The 11,432-nt window shown below is 40.7% G+C and overlaps 1 protein-coding gene across 1 annotated transcript; it reads right to left on the bottom strand.

Annotated features, from left to right (window-relative positions):
- Window positions 1-120: 120 nt before the first annotated feature.
- On the bottom strand, window positions 121-11,123 carry iffo1b (intermediate filament family orphan 1b). Its single transcript, XM_011485438.3, has 9 exons — window positions 9,695-11,123; window positions 7,831-7,891; window positions 7,002-7,097; window positions 6,721-6,876; window positions 6,438-6,622; window positions 6,206-6,332; window positions 4,413-4,502; window positions 3,944-4,074; window positions 121-3,033 (listed from the first exon to the last, which is right to left on the bottom strand). Exons 1-9 carry the CDS (start codon window positions 10,657-10,659, stop codon window positions 2,937-2,939), a joined length of 1,908 nt encoding a protein of 635 aa, XP_011483740.1. The 5' UTR covers window positions 10,660-11,123; the 3' UTR covers window positions 121-2,936.
- Between the last annotated feature and the right edge of the window lie 309 nt (window positions 11,124-11,432).

Here is an 11,432-nt window from a genome sequence, read left to right as displayed (position 1 = left end):
GATTTTTGAAACCATCATGAATATACTAATACTTATAATTAGATGTGCAAATGTTTGTTGCATTGCATCACCCCAAAAAGTCTTCCAGAGGATTCTATCCAAAAATAGTCACACACGTGGTTTTTGCACAGTTGCATCTTTTATTTTCTCAGTCTCTCTTTATAGGTTACATTCTGCAGCTCTGGGATGAAGCCTTCAAGCAAAAAACTACTGTCGTAATGCAAAGTCACACATTTTGGAGTTCCTAATACTCTGTTGTTTCGTGACAGAATGTGTTTAAAATGGTTTTGAGGTAACTGTCGAGCTCAGAATAATCACATTACCGTGTCTCAGTTTTTTGTTTTTCAGCTGCTCGGCTTTGGACAGTCTCCTTGTGCTGCTTTTAAACACATTGATATACTCAAAGCTATATTTCCGTTAACGTTTCAAAGCCATTGTAGAGCCGTCTTGCTAAAGCAGAAGCATTTCACTGCTAAGATTTCCTAAACTTGAGTTATTTTTTTAAAATCGACTTTACCCTGTAACGATGCACACTCATAAAGAAAGTGGAAAAAGGGCCTAATTGGGCTTTCTACATCATTTTAATGGTTAACCAAAAATCTGAGGCAGCTCAGTCTAACACGTCATCTGGAAAATGAAGAAAAGAAGGTCCAATTGTTCTGATTCATGCTTCTCTATGTTGTGCATGTGTTCCGGTAAAAGTCTTATTTAAAAACAGTCACAGGCAGACTCGCCGGCACATGCATACATAGTGACTCGCTCAGTGCAGGAAAGGAAAATGGGGTTTCTGTCTCCCACAACAGCTCTCTGAACTCTTTCTTCTGTATTCAAACACAGGAAGGAATCCTCAGATCAGCTGATTCTAACACCCTCGCATGCATGAGAGGAAAAATGTCCTCCTGTACTTGTGACTGAAACAAACCACAGAGATGAGAGTTAAGAAGAAGCCTAGAACACATTTTTACATAGTATTTCGTTACCATAGCAATGACGGTTCTCCATCAGTGACGACAACCAGCAGTTCACAAATAGTTCTAAAGATGTGGCTCAATGTGCTCAAAAAACAACTATAAATCTAAAACTAAAAATGAAGAATGGGCTATATTCCCCAAATGGAAATACAGGGTTTCATTTCCACAGTCGCAACCTTTTGTGGATATTTACAAATGATCAGTCTGTATGCTTCACACAGTTTTTTTTCTATATGGAAAGGCTCAAAAACAGCTTTATCTATTTACATCAAAGCACCTCAGTGAAGCAGCATCCACACCTACAATATGTCTTATTTCTATCATGAATTATTGATTTTACTATTAAGTCACAACCCTGACTTTTATTTTGGCACTCAGTGGCTAGCTTGCGATATTTTTCGATTCTTTCTTTTTCAGCATAGAGCTCATAGACCCACTCGTGCAGATCTTGTTTTCCTTTTGGGTTTTGCCTTCAGCAAATCAGCGTCCTCCATCTATAACCCTGTCTTCTGCATCTTCTACTCTAACACCAACTATCTTCATGTCTTCGTTCAATGCATCCATAAACCTCAGACTTAAAAAGACAAATCTCCGGCTTATATCCTCCTGAATATCTGTGAACTTTGCCATATAGAGTCTGTGTTCTTTCACTTTTGACAACGTGAGCTATAGACAAGATTAGGTAGGGCAGAGGGTAATGTCACTGCACCAGACATAGGCGTGATGACTCAAATATTCAGTGTTGAATATTATAGAAACACAACCGTGAGGCTTTGTTGTGTTGTAAATGTTCATACCTGATATTTATGTCTTTTAAGAAAATAGCATATCTGGAAATTCTTGCACTATTTACGTCTATTTTGCCTCTACGTCATCTTTTAATGATGATTTGTTTTGAATGGAAGCAGCTATGTGACTATACATCCTCACAAGCAGAATTTCAACACTCATCCTTTTGAAAAATCAACTTCAAGCAAATGTTTGCTTCACTTTTCATGCCAGACGGTACTTGTTTTTCAATGGAAAGCTGCTTATGGATTTATTTTGTGCCCATAACTATTATTTTATTGCATCTAATGAACTGGATGTTATTGATGTTTCCGGATCTTTCCAAAAATTGTGATTTGACAGTTTGACTTGGCACCTGAAAGTTGGAGAAAGCGTGCAGCTCGTGACAGTTTCTTATTAAGCCAGACACAAAGATTTTAGCTGTTTTTCTATTACTCATAAATTTATCAATGTCAAGATAAGTGTAGAAATAATAAAATGGGACAAAGGGTTGCAGCTTTTTCTACTGTCTCGACAAACATACTTTTCTATGTTTATAATACTGCTCATTATAAACACAAATCGTATTTTTTCCATTTTTATGATTGATCAGGAAAGTACACACGTTCTCATCTACTTTATAGCCGTGAAGTGTTTTATTTAGATGTACGTCTTTGTCTGATGAGTTAAAGTAAACTGGGAAAGGAGTTGCAAGGCAATAAGGTGCTGTCTTTCATAGACTTTACATGTGATTAGTATTTACAGATTTAAGTCCAAACTACCCAGTCGTGCAACACAGAGTACTTAAGTCCCAAAAGTTCTCTATCATTCTGGCTTTTCTGACCCCTGCTTGTTTGTTTACAGAAAAGTGGACCTTGCAGTGACCGTACTGCAGATTATAAATTACCTTGAGATGCTCATTTTTTACTTCCTGAAATGTCTGATTCTGTGTAATATAAACGAGTCTAGCCGCCTCGTTATGAATAGAGAGCCTACTGTTTATGTTGGTGTTATCACTTCATTCACTTTGGGATTTCTTAGACTAGTTTCCAAATTGAAATGTCTGGTTCAGAAAGAGAAAATAGTTCTAATGTAAACACGGCGCTTGCTCTGTTTGTGTTGCCCTGGTGTGGGACTGTATATTGTTGCAGCAGAGAGTCATAGAGGGATGGTAGCTTCTGTATGAGTGAGAGGATGTCAAGAAGTCCCAGAACTTGAGAGGGCAGATTGAGGAGACGAAGACTTGTTGTTTCCTCTCTGATCGTTCTCTTCTGCCACTGTGGGCGCAGCAGGACTACACAAAAGAGAAACACACACAGGAAGTCAGACGGGTCTCTTATTTTTCATGTACTTAAGCCAAAGTGATGCAATAATTCAGAAGTTTGTTGATACAGCTGTTACGTTTTTGAGAATAAAAACATTTTAGTTATTGCATGGGTGTCCAAACTTTTTGCAAAGACAGCCCTCATGAGCCCTCTTAAGAACATTGAATGCAAATGAACTATTTCATGAACAATTTCTTGCCGTTAAATGCCTTTCATTTTTTCACATAGAATAGAAATACATCAAAAGTAGCGTGAATTTTCTGTTTGAAGACCAGAAATAAAATGAAGAAAAAGTCTGGCAAAAAGATAAACCTTGTTCATCTTATTCAGAAGTACAAACCACAGCCACAGTTGTTTTGTATTTCACTAAAAACCAAACTCCAATTTCCAATATCACGGGGTTTTTTTTCATGAGATGAAGAAAAAACTATTCTTTTGTTTTTTTAGTCTGAGTTCACAAAACAAATACAGGGTTATTATGCTGAAAATCTTAGTCTGGAATTTCACAGCAAGACTTGAAACTTCCAGACTGGAAAACATGACTCCAACCAATAAGTCATTTAAAAGATCATTTTAGGAGTTTCCCAGTTATTAGTCTGACATAATGACACACAAGCTGTGACTGCTGAGGATACCGTTGACGTATCAACAAGATTGGAAACTCTGAAAACTCAACAAATAAAATTATCAGAAAACCAAGAAAAACAACAAAATGGTAAAAAAAAAAATACCAAAATACAACAAAATGGTAAAAAAAAAAAAAACTGCAAGAAGTGTTTAAATGCTCAGAAACAATATTTTTTGGCCAATGAAATGTTTCATAAAATTCACAAGGACACAACAAATGACATTTTAAAACTACAGGTAAAGAGGGCATACCTGTCTCCAGTCTGTGTGATGAGCCTCCTGCAGGTCTCCATCTGGACGTCCAGACCTCTCTTCATGGAGCACATCTCCATGTACTCGTGCAGATGACGATTCATGTCACTCTTGGCCGTGGCCAGCTCCAGCTGCCGTCAGAATACAAACACTCTGGGTTTAAATGCAATGCAATGACATGCAGTGAATGAGAGAAAAGAAAACATCCACTTGTGTGGGGCTTAACATCCATATTCTGTTAAGAGAAAATAGAACTATTAAACATGCACAATGTGTCATAATTAAAAGAGGAGAGCAATAAAATCATAAAGGTATTGGATCTTGATAAATATGTGTCATAATTTCTGCATGTTTGTACATTAAAAGGCAAGTATTGCTTAAAAAGACTAAAAAACTATAACATCCAAGCAAGAATCAGAAAAAAGTCCAGCTATATGAGGAAATGAGAAAACTCAGAGATGTGTTCAACCTCAATTTGGTCGATGGTCTCCTGGTATTCCTTCTCCCTGGATTTGAACAGGCACTCTGTATCATTAATCACTTTTTCCAGACAGTCCTCCTGGCAGAGAAACAGACAGAAGAAAAACACTGTGAGTTTGAATGAAGGCCTACTAACTTCTCAGCCCTGCAGACACCAAATCAACCCCGCTGTTTAAAATACTCGTCTACTCCAATTTCACCGACCAACACCGGCTGTCCCTTCAAATGATATCAGACTGTTCAAATTCTGCACAACAAATGCCTACATGCAATACTTGGAGACAAACACCAGGTACAAAAAAAAAACCTGTGTGTTTGTGTTTGTGTGTACAATCCTGTTGTGATTTATCAACTTTGATGCAAACCTGCTGCTCCGCAAAAACCCTACAGACATGACACAGACGGTTTAAAAAGCTACTATTCTGAATTCTAAAAAATATGTGCCAATGTATGCAATACTTGTTTTTATTGATTGTCTTTCTCAGCTCAGCTGGCTTTGAGTTAAACAACTAACGCAAACCCAGGGGAACAGAGCTGCCTTTTTATTGCACAAATCACCTGTTCTCAAATCATGACTCAAATCTAACCTAAAGACTTGGATTGAGATGCAGACACTTTTTACCTGGCTATAATTATTGGGATTTTCCCAACTCTGAAATTTCATAGATTTTAGCTTGTGCTTTTATTGCTGTTTTATCTTGGTAAAAATAAAATTACAGTACGGCTCACAGGAGGAAGGAGACCTTCTTGAACAAAAGCTACTCAGGAAGCAGACATATTGATCCTCAGCGTGCTCAGGTGTCCTGAAGTGTCCTTGGCTATACGATCCTTAACCCTCCTTTAGACTCCAAAGGCTAACTGACTAAAAGAAGAAAACTGTTTTGCTCTTTTGGGTTCAACATTTTATGACACAATAAAAAAAAAGAGAGTTGTTTGAAATCCTAATCTTTTTGAAAATCCGAAACCTTACACTGTCATCACAGACTTTGCATATTAGAGCTAGTTAGGGTTTGAGCGGAGAAATATAAAGAAATTCACGTTTAAATACAACAACCTGAGCGAAACAAAGTTGGTGCATAAGCAAACAATTTTCAAAACAATGTCTAAAAGTAATCTTTTTACAGCAATTATAAATATTAGCCATTCTCTCAAAAAAGAGATTGTAGAAGTACTGAGAAAATAATTCTATAGAAGTCTGCTGATTGATAGTTGATAGTCAGAGACATTAAAATGCTGTCAAAGCTTAAGAGAAAACAATTTTTTTACACTTATTTCGGATTAATTTGGCTTATTTACATCTCCTAATGAGTAAAAGAAATCCAACTGTCATCTATAGTTTATTTTTTGCAGATTTGTACCCCTAAAACACAGATTATGGGTGTGGCTAAACTTAAATACTAGACCACAGATTAAACAATTGACAAAAAAATCCTGAATATCACAAGAAGTCTGATTAAGAACTGAAACATGTAACATAGATGCTCAGATTTGTGGAGTATGTGTAAATTGACCAAATGTTGCGTATTCCTTGGTTATCAGATTTTGTGGTCATCTAGAGAGGTTGTTTTTGTCAAAACCATTGCGGTTGGATCTATTTTCAGTGAGTCTTGTTCACGCTTCCTGCTCCTTTTCTCTTTTGTTTAACAAAGTAACATGCAGACAGCAAAAAGCAACATTTAAGGATTTTTTTTATTATCTAGAGTTTGTTATGAAGGTATACCTCAAATTTAGCATACAAATGACCGTAATAAGCTGGGGGTGGTTTGTGTGGCCGCCGCTTACCTCTACTGGTGGGTGAGTGGGGTCTGGAGGCAGAGTGCATCCTGGGAAGTCCTCCCACAGAAGCAGCGTCTCTTCCGTCTCCTCCCAAGCCAGGCTGTCGCAGTCGTCCTCGAACTCGCACTCCCGCCTGAATTAAGAACACAAAAGCACATGTGTAGTGGACACTCACACAAGCGGGAACAAAAAAACAACAACGTTTTTTTATTTTATTTTGTAAGGCCTCATCATTTACAGCTGGTTCAGCATCCTCTGCATCTCCTCGTTGATCTGATTGGCCGATGACCCAAAGTGCTCCTCTTCTTTAACCCCGCCTCCATCGCTCTCAGAGGTGCTGACGGGTTCGTCACACTCGCTCCCGATAAAAGACAGCGGGGTTTGCTTACGCCGGCAGTTCAGGGCTGACTGGGGGTTGGGAACCTTAGGAGACATTTTCAAGATTAGGTGTAAAAGATTAAAGCAACACAATCAATATTCATTACTGGAAACAGCGTAAAAAGGCAAATGTCTCCATCCACCTTCAGCTCAGGAACCTGGTACATCTGGATGACGTCTTCACAGTTCCTCTGCTGAGCGACATCACACAGGCGAGCCGTGATGTCGATCCTGCGGCAGATGTCCATGTCTACTTTCATGGCTTTCTCCTGGATCTTACTGTCCAAATCAGACAAATTCTGGAAAAAGAGAAACCCAAACCACACTATGAAGGATCTGTAGAATTAGATCCCCTTTTTCTGTAATTATTCAGCTTATTTGGCTTTTTCGCTACAGCAGATGTTATGTGACGGTGTGGGCTCACATTGCTCATGAGGCCTTTGAAAAGAACCAGCTCTGTCTTCAGCTGTTGCACTCTGTGAGCCAGCTCGTCCTGACAGCCTTCACTCTCCTGCAGGTCCTGCTCCGATCAAAGAGGCCATAAAGAACACACGTGAAACGGGAATCTTCATTGCAAACATGCTCTGAGAGGACGTATAGTATGCAAGTAGCAGGCTTCAGAGGAAGAAAGCTTTTAGCAGCAGAGCAGAAAGAAATCATTCTAAACAGTAACATGGGGCCCTGATGACATACATGCCCTGCAGGGGGAAGAGCTCTCATTTCCTTGCTGGACTGATCATCAATCCACGAAAGCTGGTCAAGAACTCCTAAGTTTCAAATGTTTTGCTACTTGTGGTCTGCAGTTGGGTGCAAGCTCCTAAATTAGGTTACTTGAAGATTCCTAGCAATGCAGCACTTCAACATACAGGAAACCTAGAAAACCACAGAACTCAGACAGCAGACTCGATGTCAGGAAACACAAGAATGTCCATCTTAGGTTGTGAGATGAGTGTCTCACACGAGGCAGAACCATAACCCGCTTGTCTTATCTTAGATTTCTTTCTGTATCGATGCTCATTTGGCAGAGAAAAGTGGGCTCAGCGTTTCTGATCAGCACAAAGCACTGCAGGATTATCTGTAGGAAAATTAAAGCTAGCTGAAAAAAAAAAAAAAACACTGTTGCAGAATGCTGAACACTGCTGACAAGCAACAGCTCAGCTCCAGTCACACTGAGGAAATAGTTTTGATTGAAACAGAAATTCTGGGTCGTTTGAGTTCATGGAGACTGAAAGCAACATCCGTGTCTCTCTTACCTCTTCAAGGTCTGCGATCTTCTGCTGAAAGTCCATCCTCATCGTGTATTCTTCCTCCCACCTGAAAAAACAAATCAGACTTTTACATGATTTTTTGAAATAGTTTAACGTCAAATACCTTTAAAGAACCTCCTTTATAAATATAAATGTAAGTTTTGAGGACGTGTTTTGTTAGAAAAAGACGTGATGGGAGTTGCTGCAGGAGACAGATACCTTTTCTTGTATTAAATATCCTCCAGAAAACATACATTGTGGATGTTCTGCCATGATCCATATCAAAAAGCTCTTCTGGACATTCTTTTACAGAATAAAAGCAGCAGCTGAATCACAAGGCAGCTCATCAAAAGGCTGATTGTAGCCCATCTGACACTTAGTTGGCAGTTGAAAATTAAATACAAATTAAAAGTGTCATATTGGCTAGTTTCAAAATGTTGCTAATTACAACAATTTAAAAAAACACTTTTAAAAGTTAGAGCATTGTTCTGTACCTGTCAATATATATTGTTTTTAAACAAAGGAACCAATAAAACAAAAAAACTACAAACTAAATGCACATTTCATTTAAAAAGAGGTAGGTCTATATGACCAGACCATGTGAGCGCACGTTTCTGACTTATAATTTGCATGCTGCAAACTTTAATCCATTTAAGAGCTGAGCGTGCTTTGGGGAGGAACCGTGCACCAGTCAGCAGTCTCACATAGAAATGCTGTTAGAAATGCAGAATTCTGCGGCACGCAGAGGCCCTCTGGGAGTCCTAAATCTGAAAGAATCTGACTCATGACACAGGGGCCGTTGTTGTCGGCGGACATGTTCGTTGGATCCGTGAGGAGAAAAACAAAAACACACACGTGCACCTTTTCTGCAAGCTGACGTCCAGACGTCAGTGCATTCAAGTGCATGGTGCATTGCAGAGGCAGAGTGGAGGGGAGAGAAGCTGTGCAGCAGAAGAAAACGTCAGAGGAAGCGGAAGTGCTGCACTGAGACACAGGGAGGGAAAGGGCAGCAACGATGAGTGGAAACTTGGTAAAAAAAAAAAAAACGTGTCTGGATTGAAAAAAATATAACTGTTTAATGTACAGGTCTATGTAGCTACCATAATTCTGGTCCACAGAATCCTCATATCTGAGCTCTGCCTCATCAACAAAGGACCTTCTATACTGTAATCTCCTCTATGAAGAATGCATGACCGCTCATTAGTGCATAATATGGGAGAATGCAGGAATGAATATGCTGAGGCTTCCCAAGGTCATCCAGGAAAACTAAAATCTTTCAGTTTCTCAATGTGAGCTCCTTATTTTCTAATAAAAAGATATAATTTCCTTTAGAAAACCCTTATAACCTGGAGATCAAAGCATTAAAATGTGAAGAATCACTGCAGAAATGCCACATTCCATCCTACCAAACACAAAGGTGGTTTTTAAATCATAACAACACTGAATTATACAAGTGAACCTTTCATTATTATCATGATGGCTCATTTTTACCACTTAATTCACATCAAATTTCACTCTAGAAAATGTAATTTGAGATTAATTACTGAACCTAACAATACCATTTTTAAAATGCTCTTGTGCAACCATCAGTTTTTCCTAGCTTTAACCTTCATTGTGCTTATTTATAGTTGGTGAAGTGTCTTTTGGGTGTATTTGTGGCAGCAGCACCTGCCTCTGTGGTCAGACATGGAGTGAATGCCAACCGAGCTGAAGGTGCAGGGCAGACAGGCTTTGTGCTGACTTGGCAGCTGCAGGAGACAGCTGATGTAAAGCTGCTCTGCAGAGATGCCGGCTCCTCTGAAGAAGGCCACAAATCACAGAAACTAGGAAGCAATTCCTGAATGTCATAAACAGCTTTAAATCCATTTACCTGCGTTTATACTCATCTCGTTCCCGCTTCACTTTAGCCAGGACGTTGTACAGGGCTCTGATCTCAGGGGTGATGGTGTCAATCTGGACTCCTACTCCATCCGGGTGCACCCAGGACACTCCAGGGCTGGTCAGCCGCTCTGAACCAGAGCCTGACTTTCGGCTGTGGTTGTAGGACCATATGGTCCCTGGAAGGAACCGTGGGGGAGGGTTGGTGCCTGTGCTACTACTTTGAGCTGTTTTGGTGGGGCCAAATCCTGGAGAGTCCACACACGGAGAGGACTGGCTGATGGTGATGACTGGATTAGTTTGGGTGAAGCCCAAACTGTCTGTGCCTGCTGGTGGATGGCTGGAGGTGAGTGGAGGTGTGAACAATGTTGTTGGCCTCCGAGCGGAGTTGTTGGTGTTGTGGAAAGGGAGGGAGCCGGGCCTGAGAGGGATGGTCCCCACAAATCCAGTCTGCACAGCAGCCTCCTGGGTGTGCGCCTTGCTCTCGCAGCATCCACCTTGACAGCCCTTGTTGGCATCCAGAGCTTGCTGCAGCTGCTTCTCCAAGATCTTGTTTCTGCGCTCCAGCTCGTGCACCTTCGCCAAAAAGCACCTGAACCTCAGGTTGAGGGTTTTGAGGACGCTGATGTTGGATCCCAGGTCGTTCCTGAGGGCCATGGCTGCGGGGGGGTGCGGCACTGCGCGGTGCTGGTAGGTGCTGCCCGTGTGGAGGAAGGCTAGGGTCTGGGAGGGGGCGGTGAAGTCGGGCCCCAGCTGATCAGGCCCCGGGTCGGAGTGTTCACCGAGCAGCAGAGACGCCGGGTCCGGTCCTCCCAAAACCACGTCGGGAAGGAGGCCTGAGGGGGAATCCGGGTGTCCGGGCGACGGGCTCTGCTGGTGCTGTTGGAGATGAGCGCTGCCCCCCAACAAAGGATTCATGCTATGGTATTTAAAACTGAAACGCTGCAGATCTGGCATGAACACGGGCGGGGAATGCTCTTCCTAAAGCAGAATCAATGGAAACGTGGAGGCCTGGTAAACTAGGAAAACATCAGCGCAAAGCGCACTCCGTCCCGATGACGTAACCCTGTTTATTTATAAGAATCTTAACCTTAAAGCCTTAAGGTCTTAACGCCGACTGATGATCTGACGCTCGGCAAGAACAGACTAATAATAACACATCCCAGGAAGCCGGTAGAGGGAGGAGAAAGCTGTAAAACGCCAATGGAGATCTTTTCCACCAAAAAAAGGTTAAAAGCGAGGAAAAAGACGCAGAGCGTGAATGAATAACAATGAAATCCAGCGGCACCGCGTCACTGAGGTCCAGGCAACAAGAGCAGCAGAGCGAAGCAGCAGGAGAGCTGCGGGAATGGGAAAGAGTTACCGTAACTGTGACAGTGGAGGCGCAATAACAACAACAATGGGCTGCAGCTGATTATCCCAAACCTGCTTTATCATTATACTTTGTTATATACTATACTATACATACATACATACATACATACATACATACATACATACATACATACATACATACATACATACATACATACATACATACATACATACATACATACATACAGTACATACATGTACATACATGTACATACAGTACATATAGATAGATAGATAGATAGATAGATAGATAGATAGATAGATAGATAGATAGATAGATAGATAGATAGATAGATAGATAGATAGATAGATAGATAGATAGATAGATAGATAGATAGATCGATAGATAGATCAAT

This window comes from Oryzias latipes, chromosome 16, assembly GCF_053564925.1.
Source record: "Oryzias latipes strain Hd-rR chromosome 16, Olatipes_Hd-rR_3.1".
Lineage (NCBI taxonomy): Eukaryota > Metazoa > Chordata > Actinopteri > Beloniformes > Adrianichthyidae > Oryzias > Oryzias latipes.
Note: the sequence above shows the minus strand (reverse complement) of the source record. Positions and strands in the feature narration are given on the sequence as shown.